Source organism: Dermacentor albipictus, chromosome 8 (genome assembly GCF_038994185.2).
Source record: "Dermacentor albipictus isolate Rhodes 1998 colony chromosome 8, USDA_Dalb.pri_finalv2, whole genome shotgun sequence".
Classification (NCBI taxonomy): domain Eukaryota; kingdom Metazoa; phylum Arthropoda; class Arachnida; order Ixodida; family Ixodidae; genus Dermacentor; species Dermacentor albipictus.
This window is the reverse complement of record NC_091828.1, coordinates 31,443,339-31,465,471: the sequence shown is the minus strand read 5'-3', so window position 1 is coordinate 31,465,471 and position 22,133 is coordinate 31,443,339. Positions and strand designations below refer to the sequence as shown.

The following is a 22,133-nucleotide window of genomic DNA, read 5'->3' as shown; positions in this document are numbered from 1 at the left end:
ATGACCTACCGCTATTGCGATACTACCAGGTACAGCAGGAGCTACCAAAGGAACCGCGTGCCAGGCGTTGGCTGCCGCTTCCCGGCCCCGACTCCTACGATGACTTGTTTGTAGCCATCCTTGTTCACTACGCCACCTCGCTTGTTCAGTCTCCTCCAGTTCGCGCTCTGTCACATCAGCACTCGCCATCTGAGCCGTCGCATAATAGCGTGTCTTGTCGCATGTCATCTACGTCCAGCCGGGCCGACCGTTAGCTCGCGCCGTCTCAGAATTAACTTTCAACTTGTTCTGTGAGCCTTCTTCCCATTTCAAAGGCGCCTACGCGATGACATTTCTCATGTGATTTGATGAGACGAATCCACGCACTTTCGGCAAATATACGGCGCACCGTTCTCCTTCCTTGGACGTCCACGCAACCTATCAGCTTCCTTTACGGGGGCGCCTCACTGATCACCGATTTTGAGGTTCTCGCAATGTCTCCGCTAGGCGGGAATTGCACTCTTGCAGACCCGGCGACGCCACAAACGCAGATTTCGCGATGCCTTCAGCGACCGCCCCAACCATGATGCTACCGGGATCCAAAATTTCGCCAATAGCAGCAGGAGGCGAGCCTTCCTATGCGCCGTGCTCGCACCTTCCGCTGATGTCTGGCATAGCGAAGTTTTCCAGGAGCAGCTCTGCAATCGGGTTTCTTCAGCTCGAGAATCACTTCTACGTCAATAACGTGAGTAACACACACTTGCGCTATCTTCACGCAAGTCGCGAGCAGTCAGATGGTCTTCTTTCGGAGTTCCCTCTTCTACCAGGCCAGGCCAGCTACAAGAATCTGCGGCAAGTTGTGATTTCGTACTACAGTATCACTGTGGCTGCCGGTCGCTCTTAACCTACGTTGCTGCTCCTGCCTGATACATTTTCTCTTATTGCGCGAACCTGGTACTACCAACGACGATAGCGTCCGCTTTCCGCAGCGCTTCTGACAAAAGTCTGAGCAAATTACGAACAAACCAGCAGCGGCTGGACTGACCACGCTATCTCGAGACCAATGTCTGGCTTGTCGCCATGATAAGCTGCCCCGCAGAAGCGTACGCGCACCTGAAATGGCGAGGCAACATTGATTCTCAAGAGCAAGAGTTCATAGCGACACTCATGGCAACTTCGGCACGCCATTTCGGAGCGCTATAGAGAACTCTCGCAAGAGGCGTTGTCTTCGGCTGGTTGAAATACGGTGAGCGCCTTGCGTTTGGCTGGTGCATTTCGATCGCTGTCCTCCATCTTCGAGTGCTCTGAGGCACTTCGAGCCCTGTCGTTGGAGTAGTAATCGACAATGAATCCTTTCCCGCAACACCATCACAGCACAGCGTCGCCGCTGTCGCTGGACTCTCGCCACTGTTGGCGAGGGTCCAGCGTAACCTAGGCAACTTTGGCTACTGCATGGTGGCGTCTCGACGAATGTTCGTTCCACCGGTGCGCACGCCGGTTTTTCCGGAGGGCCGGGAGTATGGATAGACATAATTTCTGACGTTGCCAGTAGTCGCGCGGTTATGTATATGTCATTTTTTTCTCCGAGAGCGAGTCACACGTTCGGCACGCGCGCTTGTCCTCTACTTCCAAATTCGTGGAACGCCAGATCTGCCCGACTCTGCCTCGGCGGATGGAGGCGACCAGTCGCAGATACCATCACAGTCCTCCGCCGCTGCTACTGCCGCATGCCGTTCGGCACCGTCTTCGGCGTGGTTCCCCTCAGCCACCCGAACGATAGGTATGCACCAAGTACCGACAAAGACACTTCAACTCTGCGTGCGTAGTTGTAACGCGCTGGGTGCGCAGACGTCAACAACGCAAGATTACACCCTCTGCGCAGAATGCATACTGCCCCGTGTCCAGACTTGGTATGCCGGCGGCACCGTCTGCACTTAGGCGCGCAGCCTACCAGCGCATATTCGTGCTTCCACTGCAGAAACCTAGACGAAGCCATCTGTCTTGTAGTGATATACATCTAACCTGTGACAGAGGCGACTGTCTCCTTTTCACTCCTACTTACACTTTTTCGTGCAACACACATCCCGTGCGACACTCTCAGCCATGACAACCAGAAAGCTATTTGTGCCCTTCGCCGCAACACAGGTTGTACCTAGACTTCTCAACAGACCCTACGAATTGCCGTTCATATAATGGGATTGGAGCCTCTTTTTGTTTTGCTAACGCACGACTCTGTAAAAATTTTAATCGTGCTACGTGCTAGGAGGGAAGCCCTGTATTGGTGCTACTATCGCTTCCACAGCCGTTGGAGAAGAAGATGGCTCACCTGCTTGCAGCACGAGATGAGAAGACCCTAGCGCGTTCGGTGTCAGTGGTGGCGTGTATCTGCAGTTCCTGGGGATTTATCGGCGCCATGGCTGGCTGGCCTAAGTAAACCATGTGCGCGGTGGCCAGCTCTTTGCGCCACCTCCTACAACCTTAAAAACAGAAACTAACAACAGAAGTGCGTAACCACGACGTATTTACAAGAGCAGCCTTCGCCTGCCTTTGCGCCATATCTAATAATCGCCTATTGTATCGCAAGAATATTACACTATGGATTAACCCATTGACCCGGGTTTGTCTGACAGTTGATTGCAAACCTGGTTCTCCCAGCGTAGCAGGTCAATGTTCTGCATATAAGACTACTGACTTCCTAGTAACCCATGTAGCCGGGAAAACGTTTAGGAATTAAGGTCGGTCTACAGACACCGGTAAGTACGTGAATAATTCTAAAGATGCTAATTCCTTTAATTAGCCTATTGCCGGAATCTTCTTCAGATAAGCTAGGTGGCAACGTAAATTATTGGAATTCGAAACTAGCTTCGAAACAGCTTTCGTTTCTGAATGTTCAACTCGTGCCGAAATGCGTTCTCGGCTCATCTGGGAAATCAGACGGTAATGATCACCTTTGTCGAAAAATGAGCTTGAGTACTTCCATTCAACAAACAGTTTCATGATATAGTTACGACCACGGTCAGTAAGCAGCTGTCGCGGGGCGCCATGCACTAAGATAATGTCACGCAAGAGAAAGTCGGCGACGTCAGTGGCGCAACTGGTAGGTAGAGCCCGCGTGATAGCGTATCGGGTGGCGTAATCAGTTGCGACGGCTACCCATTTGTTCTCAGAGGATGACGTGGGAAAGGGACCGAGGAGGTCTAATCCAACACGAAAAAACGGTTCCACAGGGACGGTGATCGGTTGGAGATGACCGGAAGGTAGCACCTGAGGTGTTTTCCGACGCTGGCAGGGATCACAGGCAGCAACATAGCGTCGGACGGAGCGAGCAAGACCAGGCCAATAGAAGCGGCGGCGGACGCGGTCGTACGTGCGGGTTACGCCAAGATGTCCTGCAGTGGGTGCGTCATGCATCTGAAAGAGCACAGTTTGTCGTAGATGTTTTGGTACGACAAGAAGAAGATCAGGGCCATCAGGGAGGAAGCTCCTTCGGTACAGAATGCCGCCCTGGAGGACATATCGGCGAACGGATGCGTGGGTAGGTGTAGAGCGCAGACGCTCGATGAGTACTCGCAGCGATAGGTCTCGGTACTGCTCATCGGCGATGTTAGCGAAGGCAGACACAGAGAAAATGCCGTCGGTGGTACTACTGTTGGCGTCGTCAGGCTTGTCTACCGGGTAGCGAGACAGGCAGTCAGCGTCCTTGTGTAGTCGGCCAGATTTGTAGGTGACAGAGAACGAATATTCTTGGAGGCGTAAGGCCCAGCGACCAAGTCTTCCTGAAGGGTCTTTCAAGGAGCATAACCAACAAAGCGCGTGATCGTCTGTGATAACGGAAAAGGGGCGGCCATATAAGTATGGGCGGAACTTCGCAACCGCCCAAACTAGGGCCAGACACTCACGCTCAGTGATGGAATAGTTGCGCTCCGCGGGCGAGAGGAGCCTGCTGGCGTAAGCGATAACACGGTCGTGGCCACGCTGGCGTTGTGCCAGTACTGCGCCAATTCCGTGACCGCTGGCATCAGTACGGACTTCGGTAGGCGCAGAAGGATCGAAATGGGCCAGAACGGGAGGCGTTGTGAGAAGATCGATGAGAAGCGAGAATGCAGAGGCCTCGTTATCGCCCCACTGGAAAGGGGCGTCTTTTTTCAAAAGCTCGGTTAGTGGTCGTGCTATGGCCGCGAAATTTTTGACGAAACGGCGGAAGTACGAGCAAAGGCCGATGAAGCTGCGCACATCCTTGACACACTTCGGAACAGGGAAGTGCGTAACAGCATGGATCTTGCCAGGGTCCGGTTGCACTCCGTTCGCGTCAACGAGATGTCTAAGGACGGTAATCTGGCGACGGCCGAATTGGCACTTCGATGCGTTGAGTTGCAGACCGGCTCGCCGAAAAACGTCCAGGACTGCTGAGAGGCGCTCGAGGTGCGTAGCGAATGTTGGGGAGAATACTATAACGTCGTCCAAGTAGCACAGGCACGTGGACCATTTGAAACCGTGAAGAAAGGAGTCCATCATGCGTTCAAAAGTGGCAGGAGCGTTACACAGGCCGAACGGCATCACCTTGAATTGATAAAGACCGTCGGGTGTTATAAAGGCAGTCTTCTCGCGGTCGAGATCGTCCACGGCAATCTGCCAATAGCCGGAGCGAAGGTCAATAGAGGAGAAATAGCGAGCACCGTGGAGGCAGTCAAGGGCGTCATCAATCCGAGGTAGGGGATACACGTCCTTTTTGGTAACCCTGTTAAGGTGCCGATAATCCACGCAAAAGCGCCATGAGCCATCCTTCTTTTTTACCAGCACAACCGGTGACGCCCATGGACTACATGACGGTTCAATAATGTTCATGGCAAGCATTTTGCGAACTTCGGTGTGAATCACTTGACGCTCAGCCGGTGATACTTGATACGGGCGGCGATGAATAGGAGGAGCATCGCCGGTATTAATGCGATGTTTAACAGCTGTTGTTTGGGCCAAAGGACGATCGTTAAAGTCAAAAATATCTTGGTAGGAAATCAGAACGCGGTAGAGCGCACGAGCGTGCTCGGAGGGCATGTCGGGTGCAATCATTTTCTGTAAGTTGGCGATGGTACAAGTTGCCGACTGCGATGGTAGAGGAGGATCGGTTGAATTGTCGTCATCTGAAATCGATGCTACAGAGTGATCCTCGAATGAGCAAAGTTGGGCCAGAGACATCCCGCGTGGCAGCACTTGTGTCGTCAAGGCAAAATTGACCACTGGCAGGCAGACGCAATTCGCCGTAATAGATAAAATAGTATGAGGTAGTGTGATCCCGTGTGTAAGGAGGACGTCTTGCATAGGAGCCGCGATGTAGTGACCGTCGGGCACTGGTGGGGATGACACGAAGTCAACGTAAGTCAGTGCCGAAGGTGGCAAGCGAACGAAGTCGACGGAACTGAGGCGAGGAAGGTGTTCTTCAGCGGGATCCAGAACAGGCAGGTCGAGGCGGAGAGTACTGGCGGAGCAATCGATGAGAGCAGAATGTGCGGAGAGGAAGTCGAGGCCGAGGATGATGTCGTGAGGACAGTGAGCGATGACTGTGAATAGCACGGTAGTGGAGCGATCGGCGAAGGAGACGCGGGCGGCACACATACCAATTACGGGGGCTGTTCCGCCATCGGCGACACGGACAACAGGCGTCGTGGCGGGCGTGATTATTTTCCTCAGCCGGTTACGAAGATCCGCGCTCATTACCGACAAATGCGCCCCAGTGCCTATGAGAGCTGATACAGGGACACCGTCGACTTGCACGTCAAGAAGGTTCAGATGAGTGGGCAACGTCAGGAGAGGATTTGGCGGCGTAGGGAGCAATGCAGCGTCACCTCGAGGCGCTGCATCGTCTAGTTCTCCGGCTGGGAGCGGCGGCCGAAGGGAGTCGGCGAATAGGAACGACGGGGCTGGGGAGAGCGAGATTGGCGTCGTTGGGGCGAAGGCGAACGAGAATAGGGGCGGTTCGGCGCAGGAGAATCGGTGGCGGCATTATCTGAGCGGGCAGCATAGGGACGAGAAAGGCCACCTGGGGGGCGAGAGTAGGCAGTATATGTAGACTGGTTCAGGGAACTCCAGCGACTGCGGCAGTGCCGAGAAATGTGCCCAATTCGATGGCAGTGAAAACAAATCGGCTTGTCGTCTGCAGTGCGCCATTCAGAGGGGTTGCGGAAACGTGGTGGGTAAGAAGGTGCGGGACGGGGTGGAATCGAAGATGCCGGGTGGGGATCAGGGCGATGGGCCGAGCAGATGGTGTGGATACCCATGTTGGCGAACTCCTGGCGGACAACTGCCTGGATCAGGGAAACAGTGACTGCGGGTGCATTGGAGGGGCTGGAGTCGAACGCAGCCGGATAGGCGGCCTCGATCTCACGCCGGACAATCCTGGTAACATCGCCAGTGTTGTTGGGACGAGGAGCGTCGGCACAGGAAGATGTCGCTGGGGTGTTGGGCAGACGGGCAAACTGTTGGTCGATACGTCGGCTTTTAGCGAATTCCAGGCGGCGGCACTCTTTTATAACGGCATCCACCGTCGCGACGTTGTTAAATACGAGCAAGTTGAAGGCGTCATCGGCAATGCCTTTGAGGATGTGGGAGACCTTGTCGGACTCAGGCATGTGTGCGTCAACTTTGCGGCATAGAGCCAAGACGTCCTGAATGTACGTGACGTAGGGCTCCGTTGACGTCTGCACACGACCGGAAAGCGCCTTCTGCGCGGCAAGTTGGTGACCGTAGGGGTTGCCGAACAAGTCTCGAAGCTTTTCCTTAAGCGAATCCCAACTGGTCAGCTCATCTTCGTGCGTCCGATACCAAACTCGAGGTGTGCCACCGAGGTAAAAGACGACGTTGGCGAGCATGATAAGTGGGTCCCACCGGTTATTGCGGCTGACGTGTTCGTAAAGGCTGATCCAGTCCTCGACGTCTTCCCCATCTTTTGCCGAGAATACGCCAGGATCACGGGGAGCGGAGAGGGTGATGTAGGTCGTCGAAGGGGCAGCAGGTGTCGGAGCCGGCGGAGTCGGGTTGGCGTCGCCGGAGGCCATGAAGGTAGGCTCGACGTACCGTCCACTGCGAAGCTCCGTGACGAGGTACAGGGAACGTCCACCTCCACCAAATATGTTACGTAGGAAGACACCGACGAAAAGCTATTTACAAGTATATTTACAAGGCAATACGCCGCAGTTGACCAAGAGGCAACAGCCCGCGCTAGCTTCCAATCGTCGTCTTCGTCTTCTTCCTGCGCGGCTCTTTGTCATTGGGAATACTACCCCGTAGCAATATAGAACAAAATACACGTGTGAGTGGAGGCGGGTACGTTTCACATATTCAGGCATTCTCACGCCAGGTATTTCACGCCAGAAGATTGCACATGTATGTATGGGCATTATATTAGCACTGTTACGCATTCGGAAAAATTAGTGCTCTAACTCAAAATTTGTGTAGTCGATGGTTGTAGCAAAACACTTGTAACCCTGCTTGAGGCTTGTAACGTTTCGTCACGTTTGCCCACACTGACTATAGTAAAGGAGCGGGATGTGCAAGCGTGTCCTATTTTACGGCAACTGACGGTACTTGACTTGACACAGTAGCATTATAAACATGGCCATAGAATGCGTTTGATTAGATACGGGAAAATGACTTACTTTTCTGTGCTTGTTGTACTCCGTGATGTTGGTTACGTAGTTCCACTCTGCTAGCCCCGCCCTATTCATCGCGCTTGTGAGTATGGAGTTCACATAGCCAGCGAACATCCTGCCCCTGGCTTCTTCAAAGATGATGTTCGGAGCCCCCCACAGGTGGCCTTGAGCTACGGGTATGGCACCGAGAGTGAAGTGGAGCCACAGGAGAAACCACCAAGGCGGTGCCATGTTTGCCTCAAGGGTACCTGCGGTGTCTGGCGTGTGCAAGTATAACATGTAAAGCAATTTCATCTTGCTGAAAAAGGGTTCTAAGTGACATCGCCGTTTTCTACCTCTTGACAACACTTTGTTAACCCGGATGGCTAACAGTCATATATGACGGATTTGTATTGTAAATAGTGCATTTCGGTATTAGCTGAGAGCAACATATAAAAACAATGAAGTGCCTGAAACACTGCGCTGAGGAGGGCCTACTCACCACATGGCAAACTTTTGAGGGGGTAAAAGAAAAGAATCATATCAGTAGGATTATAACAGTAGGGCTCTGCAATTTGAATTAATAGGAAACGTAACGAGGGCTGCAAGTAAATTAATGATTTCGTCGGCAACATTGCTTTATTTCCATCCGCTTGCCCTGAGCAGACTACAGTATTGTGATTTATTTCTTAATGTAACTTTTGGCATACTGTGGAGGAAGATTCTTCCTTTTGGCATACTGTGGAGGAAGATTCTTCCTGCGCTGGCCTTAGGGCCAGCGCAGGAATCCTAAGTTTGCTGACGTTCCCTATTACGATGTACCTGCATTCTCTTAATGATAAGTTTTATATTATGACTAAAAATACGAAAAGAAATTGACGTGACCGGCAACCGGATGCTCCTTTGTCAACGGTTTTTACGGCCCGTAGTTGATTACAGGCAGTTTTTAAAAGAAATGGATTTTGAACATGCTAGAATAAACAAACCTGAGCATTTTTGTAAGACACACATTGATGACAAATAACTGAGAACATTGGAAGCTATCGCCAAATGTCTGATTTCGTTAGGAATTTTGGGCAGCCGCTTTGGCTGAAGGCAATGAAAAGCAGACGCTTTTGCTGCTGATAATACATTTTGTAATATAGAATAATATCAATATCAGAGAAATAATGCAGTCATGGTGCTATGGCTCAATTTCAATAAAAATGGGATAAGTATTCTGCCTTAGTTGACACATTTCAGAGGTCATTCCCTGTGTTTTGTACATTAGGAGGTAATCGTCATTTATGATTAACTCGCTCTTCCAAGCAACTTATTGTTTTCTTTTTCCATGTTTGTTTCTCTCACTCAAATATTTTGTTAGCACTTTTATATTTTCTGTCTTGCTTACGACTTTTAAGTGCACCATTACCAAGGCTCCGTAGCTGTTCCTGTGGTTTAAAATAAAGATGTGTTTCAATGGATGAATAGTTATTATTGAGAATTGGAAAGGATTTAAGATGTGCTTATCCAACAAGAATGTTCTCTATGCTTCCGGAAGAGATATTGAACATGTTGTCGAAATGCTACTTGGAAATCGTACAGAAATCATTGAACATTTCCGTATTGGCACCTACCTGTTTATTGTATTTCACATTGCTTGTGCAGTGCTATGTTTTTTAAAGCCATGTGCTATTGATTATTAAAAAAAATTGCTCTATCTTCTTGCGTTTCCTTCTAGCGCCCTAGTTGCCAAAACGTCCTAATCAGCTTGGACAGGCATGACTTATGTATCTTCCCTGAAGTGGACAACACGTTTATTATATTATTACAATAAATTATCAACTATGTCATTGCTACATAGTGATTAATAATAATATTTGGGGTTTTACGTGCCAAAACCACTTTCTGAGGCACGCCGTAGTGGAGGAATCCGGAAATTTTGACCACCTGGGGTTCTTTAACGTGCACCTATATATAAGCACACGGGTGTTTTCGCATTTCGCCCCCATCGAAATGCGGCCGCCGTGGCCGGGATTCGATCCCACGACCTCGTGCTCAGCAGCCCAACACCATAGCCACTGAGCAACCACTGCGGGTTTACATAGTGATTATACACTAAATTATACACTAAAGTTGAGATTCAAGCCTCTTAATTAAGTCAACAAAATTGGAGTCTCGTGCATACCCATTTTACGTACACATGCACCCATGCACAATCATAGCTGAATTTGTCGAACAGAAAAGTGTGCGCGTGCAATAATTAATAACGGCCAATCATGTCAACTTTTTATAGACAAATGAGAGAAAGACAATTGTATATTTCGTTAATGATCAGTAACACTTAGTATGTAATGCACGATTAACATTAATATATTACTGATTTTTTTCATAGAACCTAAGCAGCTGACTAGTCTGTTATATGAAAGGTAATGTTGATGAAATTACACAATTTAAAGCTTGCGAACCTTTGGTGCTAGAAATACGTAGGATATTAGAGGTATGCAGTGCTAAAGTACGGAATATTGTTACAAGGTACTAGTCTGTTATATGAAAGGTAATGTTGATGCAATTACACAATTTAAAGCTTGCGAACCTTAGGTGCTAGAAATACGTAGCATATTAGAGGTATGCAGTGCTAAAGTACGGAATATTGTTACAAGGTGGCCAAAAAAAAGCGTTTTCTTTTTCTATTCTTCGTTTTAAATTTAACTGACGTGACTGAGCATGCGGTATTTCTAAGTAGAAATGTACTGCACGATAAACTTTGTCAACAAGTAAGGCGAAGCTAATTGAAAGCGTCCAATTACAGCACCTCATCATAAGAAAAAATTGTCATCCACGCAACTATAGCACGAAGCTACAAGGAAAAAGTTATACTCGTTTAAACACCACACATTCACCATTTAAGAAAAATTAGCCTTCGTACAGCGGCCAAACTCGGGAACAACGCCTTTTCGGAGCAGCCTTTCCCCAATTAGAGATTACGCGGAGGCTAGCAGGTGGCAATGCCACGCTGAGTTGATCGACAACCTTAAACAGTTCCGCGAAAACCTCCAAAGTGGGGCGACGTTCATGAAAGAGAAAAAAAAAAATGTCATCTGCTCAACTCTTGGATGAATTACTTTTTTTTCCTTTTCATGAACCTTCCTACTTGTTGTGGGCTTCCACCAAACTTATTTGCTTTAATTACAGATGGCCCTTACGCATCCTGCAAAACTAAAGCTCTGTATATTCTTAAAGAGTTCTATCTCCATACTACGCAGTATATTATTTGAGAATATATTGAAGAAAAAAGACATGGTATATCCGCTTCAGAGCAGATAACTCTGTTTAGTGTAAATTTACTGTCAAGATCGCTCTGGCATTTTAAACAAAATAAAAAGCATCCAGATAAAGAAATGTTGGAAATCTTCAGGTCTTAAGTGGGGGCCCGAAATTTACGGATTCCGGACAACATGTTAGAAAATTCTACGGAGGCACCTGAACAAATAACTTGAAGCATTACATGTATAGCATAATTTGTAACTACATATCCGGTCATTTCAAAAGTATTATGGTGAGAAACATTGTGGACAGAAAGAAATCAAGGAGACCCCCTACGTAACTACGCACTGGCTGCGAGAGCAAACACACAGCTGCCTCAAAAAGAGTTACGGACGACTATTTGCGCGGCACCTTTCTATAAGTGCAGCACCGTTAGGTGGCTAATAGGTCTAAAAATCCCACGATCACCGGGCGTTAGGGCACCAAAATTCAAATGCATGCGCCTATAAACCTCCAATTTCTCTATATCAATAAATGAGCTCGAGTGCGCGTTGAACGGCCAGCCTTGTAATCATTGTTACCGCAAAAATGTCTGCGTGTGAGTTTCCCGGTTTTTCTCATGTTTTCTGAGCAGCGTACACGTGTCTTATGATGTTTTGGGGAGTGTAAGTACGCCTGCGAGAACGCGAAATAAATCTGTTGTTGCAAGTTGGCGCTGTGTGTTTGTCTAATACGCATTTGCGTGTCCCTCTCATGGACTCATCGTGCACTTGTCCGAACACCCTTCTTGCTTGATGTCAGCTATCGGCCAATAACAGTCGTCTAAGGGAATGAGGAAATAAGGCGCCAGATGACGAAATAAAGTGTGCAGAAAAGATTGAGGACCGGGCCCTCTGTTGAGAAGAGAGCGCCTGAGAAAAAGGTGACGTCGCGCTCCACTTGTGGATTTCGCTGAGATGTTCATAGCAGCATATGCGATCTTCTGAACGTGTTTTTTCGCCAAGCCCGAGGGATAGCTCAGGGCACTTTTAAATTGGTTTGACATTAGAAATGAAAGCAAATGTTTTCCCCCGAAATTTATGGTCGAAAATGCAGCTATGGCACTGTTGTAATATCACTGTGCTATTTCGTGCGAAGAAGCCGTGCTCTCTATTTGAGAACAGACTCGTGCCACCCATAAAGACAGAGGGTACGTACTGAACATAACGATCTACGATTTGTATCAAGATGGGCGACCATTTGCAATAATGTATTTCAACAATCAAATAGACGCACAATACCCGCAAACTGCAAGGATTAGTTCAAGGAAAGATAATGTAATGCAGAGTGCAAATGAGGCCGTCAGTGATACAGTCAGCCCAGTGCCTCAGTTCGGGTAACAATATTGTGCCACAATGCCAGGCATTGGTTTGTTCAACAGTGACAAGGGTTATTAGAAGCTGTTTCATTATTATGAAACAATGGTGAGTGGTACTCAGCGGAGACTTAGTGAGCACGTGTTAGGCTTCATGACACACGTACTTACATAGGGTCTCGAAAAATGATTTCATTAAAAAAAGCGCAAGATCCAAATATAGCACATAAGCTGCTCGGTCACCAGGCCTCTGCCGACCGAGCCGCGCCTGTTTTATGACGGAAGATTGCATGGTGTTCTCAAATATTTTGTTTATTTGAAGAGCTTGGCTAACGCTAGCTGGGACACATACTACAGTGGACATGCTAGAAAAAAAAATGCTCAAATCACACGTCGTGGTAAATCAATCGATGTGCGCGAACTTTTGTGAGGCGGCAGCAGAGAATGGCGCATTACGACAACAGACGTGCTGCAGCTTTCAGTGACGAGCGGGTGACTCAGCCAGAATTGTGCACCTCTCGGAGGAAGGCAAACTTTGATTCAGGATTACGCAGAATGACAAGAAAAGCCTCCTAGAAACGCGCTACAATGCCGAAGTAGGATGAAATACACATGGCCAATTTCGGCGACAAACGCATTCCGTAACTTCTATCTTCATCATTAATTAGAAGTTGCACGCGCATAGCAGTGCATTATTGCTATGAGACGCGCCCATGGCGCAAAGCGCCTCGGAGCACTGGCTTGCACATCGGTTGTCCGTAAAGCTGTTCCCCTAAACCTCTTCTTCAAGGCATGCTAAGAATCCATCCCTATCGCAATTACCATGTATCCTATGCTATTACGTGTCTTTAGCCATGCGCATGTGGTCTAATGCCTTGCGTATTGGGCTTTTGTGCCGGGGGAACCGGGTCAAAACGGACCATCAGAAAGGTAATCCTGATGAGAAAGCATCAAATGGACCCACTGAGTGAAAAAGCCTGCGTCTGTCGTCTGTAGCAGTGAAAATGTACCTCCCATTGGCTTCGACGCCATGTCACCAGCGCGCCTCGACGAAGTAGAGCAGTCTAAAGGGTACACCTGTTCTTACTTTGGCGTGCCAGGTGTTTCGTGAGGAGAGAGGGCATCGCCACGACACCACGTCACCCTCACTCTCGCTCTCCGAAGCCGGCGCGTGGTTCGTTGTCCGTATTCCTCTTTCTCTCACTCCCACTGGGTTTGGCTGGTGGGCGCACCTGCAAGCCTCGGTGGCCGCTGCTGCTTCTTCGGTTTCTCGTCGTGGAGGCCGTCGGTGGAATTGCGGCGTTGGCACCGCAGGCTGCGGCTGCTTGCTGGCTCGGACAGCACGCACCGCTATGGTACATTATTCGCAGCACAAAACTCGAAAGACCGCTCAGCAGCGTTCAATTACACACTAATGCTTTAATGTTCACAACTCATAGTAAGTTCGCTGCCCACGTAATCACTGAAGATTAAATCATCGCATGCAGAAATTGTGGCAAATGCTACGTTCTTGATTTGTGTGTAACATTTTTTTCTAAGAATAACATTCTTCCATGGTAGCTTTGCAAAAAAAAAAATGCGATTTCATCGCTTCAGAATGATTACTCCTGAAAATGCGAAAGTGGACGCCTGTACTACGAAGATTGTATTCGGTTATCCTGGATTTCAGAGGAAGGTGCGACTAACATTTGTATTTATTTCATCTACTATCAATCTTCCATTTGTTCAATGCATGGTGCTGTGCAGATCCGTAATTCATAGTTCTTTGACAACTTGAATATCAATGGCTGCGGGGCTTCGAATTGATAAAAAAGAAACACCAGATTTGGCATTCCGCATCATTATCAACAGACTGCACAGCAGTTATATTTCGCGTTTGGTTTGGCTTCTACATTTTGAAAATGACTTTAACCACTATAATTACGTTGTATTCTGTCATGGTACAGCCAATGATATTGAGAATAGAATAACCATCTTGCTTTTATTCGAAGTCACTTGAGGATTTACTAGCGCCTGAACTACAACTACAATTCAGGCTATGTGGTGACATTCGTTCACGTTACTGGTACGGATATCGTGTAAACGACTGATAAGGCTGCTTATAGCTAGCAGAATGCAAAATACTTGGTCTTTCTTAAGGCGATAAAATGTCAATGCAGTTGCAATTGGTAACCTGTCTATGGTACAGCGCCTTAAAAAAGAGATTGTTGTAATCACCTTTCAAAATTTTCAGTATACAGAAAGCTTCAACATGCCGTAAAACGAGTTTTGATCAGAAAGGAACCATATATTGCACTCGAGATTGCAGTGAACCAGCGGGTAACAAATGGGCAGACAAAGCAAGCAAGGACAAATTGCGGTCGACGAGATCAAGGGCGCACTTATTGAAATAAGCGAATGAATCAAAATAATGAAGTGAAGCTTCGAAGCCTTGTTTTCGTAAACAGCTACTTTCAGTGTTTGTTCGCCATTTATTTCAGTTGTGATCGCTTTCACCGTTGCTAGTAATCCTCATGCACCACTGAGCCCTCTCTGTTGCCAGTATCAACCTCTAGGTGCGGCGTTTGGTAATAAAGGTAAGTATTTTATAAAAGCCACCCGTTCTCGCGTATCGGTCTAGCGCTGCATCAAATAATTTAACAATAGGCCGATGATGAATGTGCAATAAGCTCATTTAGCGATTTACCAATTACGTTATTTTTCATGCATTAATCCTCAACTTGAGAGCCTTTTGCAGCCATCGAAGTGTAAGTTTGCGCAGTACACTTGTATTTCACTAGGTGCAGTATTCAAAGTAAACATGATATATATTTACTGTGTTATCAAAGCAAGCATCATTCAATGACACAACAGTACTTAATTGTTACAGGAATCATTTATTTAGGCATAATTTGTGTGCACAATTTCAGATTGCCGCTATTGGACCTTTTTTAATCATTTGAGCTAAAGTCACTGGAAAAAGGCATGCCTTACTTACCTTGCAGAAAGTATTTCCTTTAGGCGCACCGTTTCGTGGCCCCAAAGCACTCGATATCTTTTCCTTTTTCGTTGCGAACATGTAGCAACGTGTATATTAGAATACTCTCCGACCAGCAGGAGAGCTTCCCAACCCAGAGGGACCATTGTTCAAAGCAACGCTTGCGTTGTATCCAACCTAACGATTGTTAGAACCAAACAATGAGAACCCGAATTTACGTCTTTTGCTCACCGCCGGAAACTGCGAGTGTCTTCGCATGTACTCGAGCATAACTTTGCAATGGAAGTTCGTAGGTCTTATGATAACTTGGAACAATAACTCACTCCCTCACTAGTAACATGCGTTTGGTATAAGAACATTTCCTCTCTAAATTTGGCTGGATGCTTTCAGGTGAAAGTAATGAAGCACAGGTTTATGAGAAACGAGTAATGTGTAGTTCTACACGTAGTAATTTTTTTAAACTCGGAACAATGAACTTTACAAAGAATCCATGTAACCAAAATGTAATGCTGCTAGGAAAGATTGTCGTGTTTCCTCGTACTAATTTCTTGTGCGCCAATGTGACCACAAAATTGAGGGTAAAATCGGTTCAATAATTTCTTTGGCAGAATAGTGTCACGTAGTAGTGACGGTGACAAAAAAAAGCACAACAGAAAAACTGTCAATAGCTTAACTTCTTATGGGGCGAACTTGTGCCCACAAAAGCAAGTTTCACCCAAAACGCAACGATAGCGGCGCACACAGTCTGCGATCGTCTAAAATCTGATCTGCGAGGCCAGCGCGTTGGCTTTTACAGATGAATCATCGAAGGTTCCTGGAACAATCGCTGGTGCCCGTGTGTCCATGTGTATCCATGTGTGTCTTGCAGAAAGAGCTGCACAATTCGCGTCGCGCATACAATAAGATTGCAGAAGGCTCGATGTCGACGCACAACGGATAGAACCATCGATAACATTTGAAAAACTTCCGATACACGCAGGCGCATCCTCTGCTGAGCGATAACAATTTTTAGGTGGCGAAGCGCGGTCACCCGCTAAAGATAAACAAGTGGATGAATATGGTACAACTAGCATTGTTAGGATACCTAACCCCCTTTGCAGTAATTATTTTCTCTGTTTATTTATACATATTGTAGCCCTCTTATACAGCTATAGCAGAAGTGGGACCGGATAAAAGTAAGGTAGCAAAAGCTCGGCAAGTTAAAGCAAAATAAATGTTACTGGAAACAGTTACCCTAGACAAGCGAACAAGCAGAGGATAAAAGAAAGAACCATGTAAGCGAAGCTTTACGTGGTGTTTGTTTCAAGTTACAATATTTTGTTGTGATGTGGATTGCTAATGTTTAATTTCATTGGCGTTTAGTGTAATACGATAGTTGAGAGTAGCTGCTAAACCTTACCTTGCGTGCACCAATGCTGTTTGTCTGCGTTGTACACAGAACACAAAACGAGATGGGCTTGCCTAAGGCATTGTCGCACTGCATTTTTCATACCCTCGGGGAAATTTACCGTTGTAATTGCCTAATATGGCCCATCGCATCATGAAAGAAGTGTTAAGCTTTATTTCACTTATGGTGCTACAACTGGCTTTAACCGCAAACAGACCATAAGGCACACTGTACTGCGCGGACTGCGGATAAATTTTGACCCCCTGGGGTTCTTAAATCTGCACCTAAATATAAGTACACGATTGTGTTTGTATTACGAGTGCATGGAAATGCCGCTGCCACAGAGGGGATGGAACCCGGGAGCTCAAGCAATGCAACAGCCTCAAGGCATTCGTGGTGGTGCATTTTGTTGATTTGAAGGGTGGCCGATATTTTAGCGTCGCGTAGATGCTAGGGTGTTTTAGTGAGGCTTTGCGCCTACACGCCCTGCGTCAGGTTTGTTTGCGCGGTGTTCATTTTTCAGAAATTGCAGAAACTTACGGTAACGCACTGGGAACATAAATTTGTCCAACTTGTCCTTTACCGCTGTTGCATACTACGAGCAGCAGTAGCGTTTCCTTGCCCTCTTACGTCACCTTTTCCCTGCCCGGCCTCCTCATATGTGTGTGAGGTGTGAGGGAGGAGTGTCACTCGTTTCGTGAATGCATCAGTTATACCCATTTTCTTCCTCCTCTCCCTACTTCGTTTCTACCATTCTCTATACCACCCCCCTGTACCGTTGAACAATAAAAGAAATGTAAACGCTGCAGTTTCTGCAATACTTTAGCGGGGAGTCACTGATAAATAAAACTATGGGGAGGGTATTGTTGCGGTCGCCCAGGAATTTTAAGAGGACGTAGTGGTGACTTTCGATGGCAAGGTCCAGATGAGTTTTTCGTGTCCCCTTTCCCATCTGTCACGGTCCTGTAATACATATGTACGCTCCAAGAGAGCGACAATAGTAGCAGCAGCAGTCGAAAACTCGAATGAAAAGGCAAAAAAACTTTCGCGATAAAGATTGGGTTATGCAAACTGCCTATTGGAAAATCACCTCCTTAGGAGGCTAAAATGTCAAACATAAAATTAATTATGGCGTTTTACGTGCCAAACCATGATTTCAGTATATGAGGAGGACGCCGTAGTGGGGGTCTCCAGAATAATTCAGAGCACTATGGGTTCTTTAAGGTGCACCTAAATCTAAGTGCATGGATGTTTTCGCACTTCGCCCCATCGAAATGCATCCGCCATGGTCAAGATCTGATGCCGCGACCTCGTGCTTAGCAACCAAACACCATAGCCACTAGCGTTATTATTCATTTTACATGCATTTCATCATGGGCAGGAAGACGCAATGAATTGAGCAAGACAAATATGACCATAAGAAATAGACATATATGAAATAGTGATTTCATATATGCCTCGCTCACAAGCATTAAGGCGGAGTTTAAATATCCTTTAGGTGACATATCATTGATATTCATGGAAAACGGCAAATGGCGTAATACGCATTCCTCTATGAAGCCGGACGTAACAGTAGTAGAAGATGAATCAGCACACGCAAAGGAAGCAATTTGTGAATGACAAAGAATAAAACTTATGATCCGGGAAACAAGAAGGCCGTAACTTCGCATGACGCTCAATTTGACAAGAAATATGGAAACAGGCACAGAATCAGAAGCTTTGGAAGAGTCGATAAAGAAAGCATATGCTTGATTAGATATGTATAGAACAGAACAAATATGGAGTACAACATCGACTAGAAGCATTTCAGGGGTTTATCCACAAGGAAAAGCATGCTGAATAGATGCAGGTCGTTGTTCGACTCAAGGAGTCGTATGATGTGTTTATGAATAACATGTTCCGACATTTTAATTCAGTATGGGGTTATACGTATTGTGAGCGTGACGCATGGTTGACTCTTCTTCATCTCTACACATTAGCACCACTTGTACAAATTCCTCAGCTGGCTGTAGTAAACGGTTCCTTGTAAGTGGTGGAGGTGCTGGGTATTGGTCTGCAATAAGAGAAAAGCTGTTTATTGCCAAACATATCAACGTTAGAACCCTTTTTCCCGGAGCTTTGTACTTGCCAAGAGCTTCGAAATTTCAGCAAGAGCGTAAGGTACGCCGACGTCCAGATTGAACAGCACAAAAACAAGAAAAAGCTATGAATAGCATCAACTGGTGTAGAGTTTCTTGTGATGAGATTCAAGATTACCCACAAGGCACCTTCAGAACAGATCTCGATGTCCACGATCCGCCTAAGCAGAGCATCATTTAAAAACTATGGAACATTGTTGTTATCATCCGTGAAGACGGAGTTAAACGAAAGTAAGCACGTTAGAAATTACAATGGGCTCAATATTAAAAAAATTGGAGGCCACTTAGTCTTCGCTTTTAAGCCGCATTCTACTCTTAAACTGTAGCTCACACTTCCTCGCAACTGCTGCTTACGCAACAGTATTGTTTAGCGAAGGCTATGTACGAAGTTGAGCTTTCTGGCAGAAACGTGCCTGTTCCATTGGCCGGAATGCCGTGGAGATGAGCGCCTCCTGGAGGTTTTGCAAACAACTGGGCACGCTGCTCCGTAGCCGGTCCATGAATGGTAGTTCAGTGGACAGTACTCGTGAAGCCCCGCAGTGGAAGAAGAGGCTGGACCAGAGCCATCAGGCATATAGGCTCGACGATGGTAGCCGCGACATCAACGCTGTCACCTGATAAATAAATGGCACTTCTTTGTGGGCCTTCTGTTCCTGCTTGTTGGTGACCCGGTCTTGATACCACATCATAGCTTTATACGTCTACGAAGTCTGCGCCATGGAACCGGCCGCTGAACAACGACGTCTCGAAGAAAACGGAACGTCTTCCGTCGCCACACTGAAACATGCCGATTTCTGGCCTTTAGACTGTGAGCTCTGGTTCGCCCACATCGAGGCGCAGTTTCGCTGCCACCGAGTCACTTCTCAGGCGGCCAAGTAGGACAACGCTGTGAGTGCGCTTTACTCGACCACTGCAGCTTTGGTTCACGATATTTCGCTAGCTCCTTCGCCCGAGATGATCAGTACGAGAGCCTTAAGTGGGAATTACTACGGTGCACCACCGAATCAGAGTGGCGAAAGGTTCAACAACTTCTTGCATCGGAGGAGCTTGTTGACAGAAAACCGACTGAGCTGTTTCGCCGCAGTACACAACTCCTGGGAATCAGTCCATCATCAGCATACTCGAAAATCCAGTGAGAGCTCTTCTTCCAGCTCCTACCGAACCAGGTATGCACAATTTATTGCACCTGACCTACTACGACATCTGTCAAAGACTTAGCGACGATGGCAAACTAGATTATAGATATTTTCCATCCTGTGATATCCGCTGTTGACTGTTGTAATGCACCCGCAGCGACAAGACCCCTATTACAGCAGCACTTTGATGAACCTGACAGTTCAAGCACGCACCTTGCTGTGAAAGTAGAGGAACTAACTAACCAGTTGGCTACCTTACGCTTTAGTGCGAATCACCATCAGTAGCCGCATCGCTCGCATGAACAAGATGTGTCACGCCCTCCGTCTCCATCTATTTGTTGGTATCGCGCAAGATACGGCATTCGCGCACGTCAGTGCCTTCCGCCTTGCAATTTTCCAGAGAACGGTCGGGGCAGTCACTGAATAGGGCCAGTGCAACTGACCCTACATAAAGCCATCTCTTCTACATCACTGACCATGTCACTAGATTTGCCTGTTATGTAGACACTGGTGCGGACATTTGTTTCATTCCTCCTAGTTTTCAAGATCGCAGAAGACATCAGCATTACACGTTTTCTCTCAATGACTTCAACGGTTCCAGCATTAAAACGTATGGCAAGACATCAGTGGAGGCGGGTACGTTTCATATATTCAGGCATTCTCACGCCAGCGATTTCACGCCAGAAGTTTGCGCGTGTATGTATGTGCATTATCTTAGCACTGATAAGGATTCGGAAAAGTTAGTACTCTAACTCAAAATTTGTGTAGTCGATGGTTGTAGCAAAACACTTCTTACCCTTCTTGAGGCTTGTAAGGTTTCGTCACGTTTGCGCACACTGACTATAGTAAAGGTGCGGGATGTGCAAGCGTGTCCTATTTTACGGCAACTGACAGTACTCGACTTGGCCATGGCCATAGAATGCGTTTTATTAGATATGGGAAAATGACTTACTTTTTTGTGCTTGTTGTACTCCGTGATGTTGGTTACGTAGTTCCACTCTGCTAGCCCCGCCCTATTCATCGCGCTTGTGAGTATGGAGTTCACATAGCCAGCGAACATCCTGCCCCTGGCTTCTTCAAAGATGATGTTCGGAGCCCCCCACAGGTGGCCGTGAGCTACGGGCATGGCATCGAGAGTGAAGTGGAGCCACAGGAGAAAGCACCAAGACGGTGCCATGTCCGCCTCAAGGGTACCTGCGGTGTCTGGCGTGTGCAAGTATAACATGTAAAGCAATTTCATCTTGCTGCAAAAGGGTTCTATGTGACTTCGCCGTTTTCTACCTCTTGACAACACTTGGTAATCCGGATGGCTAACAGTCATATATGACGGATTTGTATTGTAAATAGTGCATTTCGGTATTAGCTGAGAGCAACATATAAGAACAATGAAGTGCCTGAAACACTGCGCTGAGGAGGGCCTACTCACCACATGGCAAAATATTGAGGGGGTAAAAGAAAAGAATCATATCAGTAGGATTATAACAGTAGGGCTCTGCAATTTGAATTAATAGGAAACGTAACGAGGGCTGCAAGTAAATTAATCATTTCGTCGGCAACATTGCTTTAGTTACATCCGCTTGCACTGAGCAGACTACAGTATTGTGATTTATTTCTTAATGTAACTTTTGGCATATTTTGGAGGAAGATTCTTCCTTAGGACTGCCAGGGCCAGCACAGGAATCCTAAGTTTGCTGACGTTCCCTATTACGATGTACCTGCATTCACTCAATGATAATTTTCATATTATGATTAAAAATATGAAAATAAATTGACGTGACCGGCAACCGTATGCTCCCTTGTCAACGGTTTTTACGGCCCGTAGTGGAATACAGGCAGTTTTTAAAAGAAAAGGATTTTGAACATGCTAGAATATACAAACCTGAGCATTGTTGTAAGACACACGTCGATGACAAATACCTGAGAACATTGGAAGCTATCGCCAAATGTCTGATTTCGTTAGGAATTTTCGGCACCCGCTTTGGCTGAAGGCATTGAAAAGCAGGCGCTTTTGCTGCTGATAATAGATTTTGTAATATAGAATAATATCAATATCAAAGAAATAATGCAGTCATGGTGTTATGGCTCAATTTCAATAAAAATGTGATAAGTATTCTGCCTTAGTTGACCCATTTCAGAGGTCATTCCCTGTGTTTTGTACATTAGGAGGTAATCATCATTTATGTATAACTCCCTCTTGCAAGCACCTTATAGTTTTCTTTTTCCATGTTTGTTTCTCTCACTGAAATATATTTTTAGCACTTTTATATTTTCTGTCTCGCTTACGACTTTTAAGT

The 22,133-nt window shown here is 46.8% G+C and overlaps 1 protein-coding gene across 2 annotated transcripts in view; it reads right to left on the bottom strand.

Annotated features, from left to right (window-relative positions):
- LOC135912822 (angiotensin-converting enzyme-like) overlaps window positions 1–21,032 on the bottom strand; it is a 92,792-nt gene extending 71,760 nt beyond the window's left edge. The window contains exons 1-2 of one of the 2 annotated variants that reach the window (XM_065445364.1): window positions 15,179–15,257; window positions 7,629–7,879 (exon numbers count right to left, since the gene is read on the bottom strand). In XM_065445364.1, coding sequence (XP_065301436.1) covers window positions 7,629–7,853 — 225 coding nt within the window. In that variant the 5' untranslated portion in view covers window positions 7,854–7,879; window positions 15,179–15,257. Of the gene's footprint in view, window positions 1–7,628; window positions 7,880–15,178; window positions 15,258–20,791 lie in introns of those variants that run through there. The other variant, XM_065445363.1, reaches the window with a different exon arrangement.
- Window positions 21,033–22,133: the final 1,101 nt, after the last annotated feature.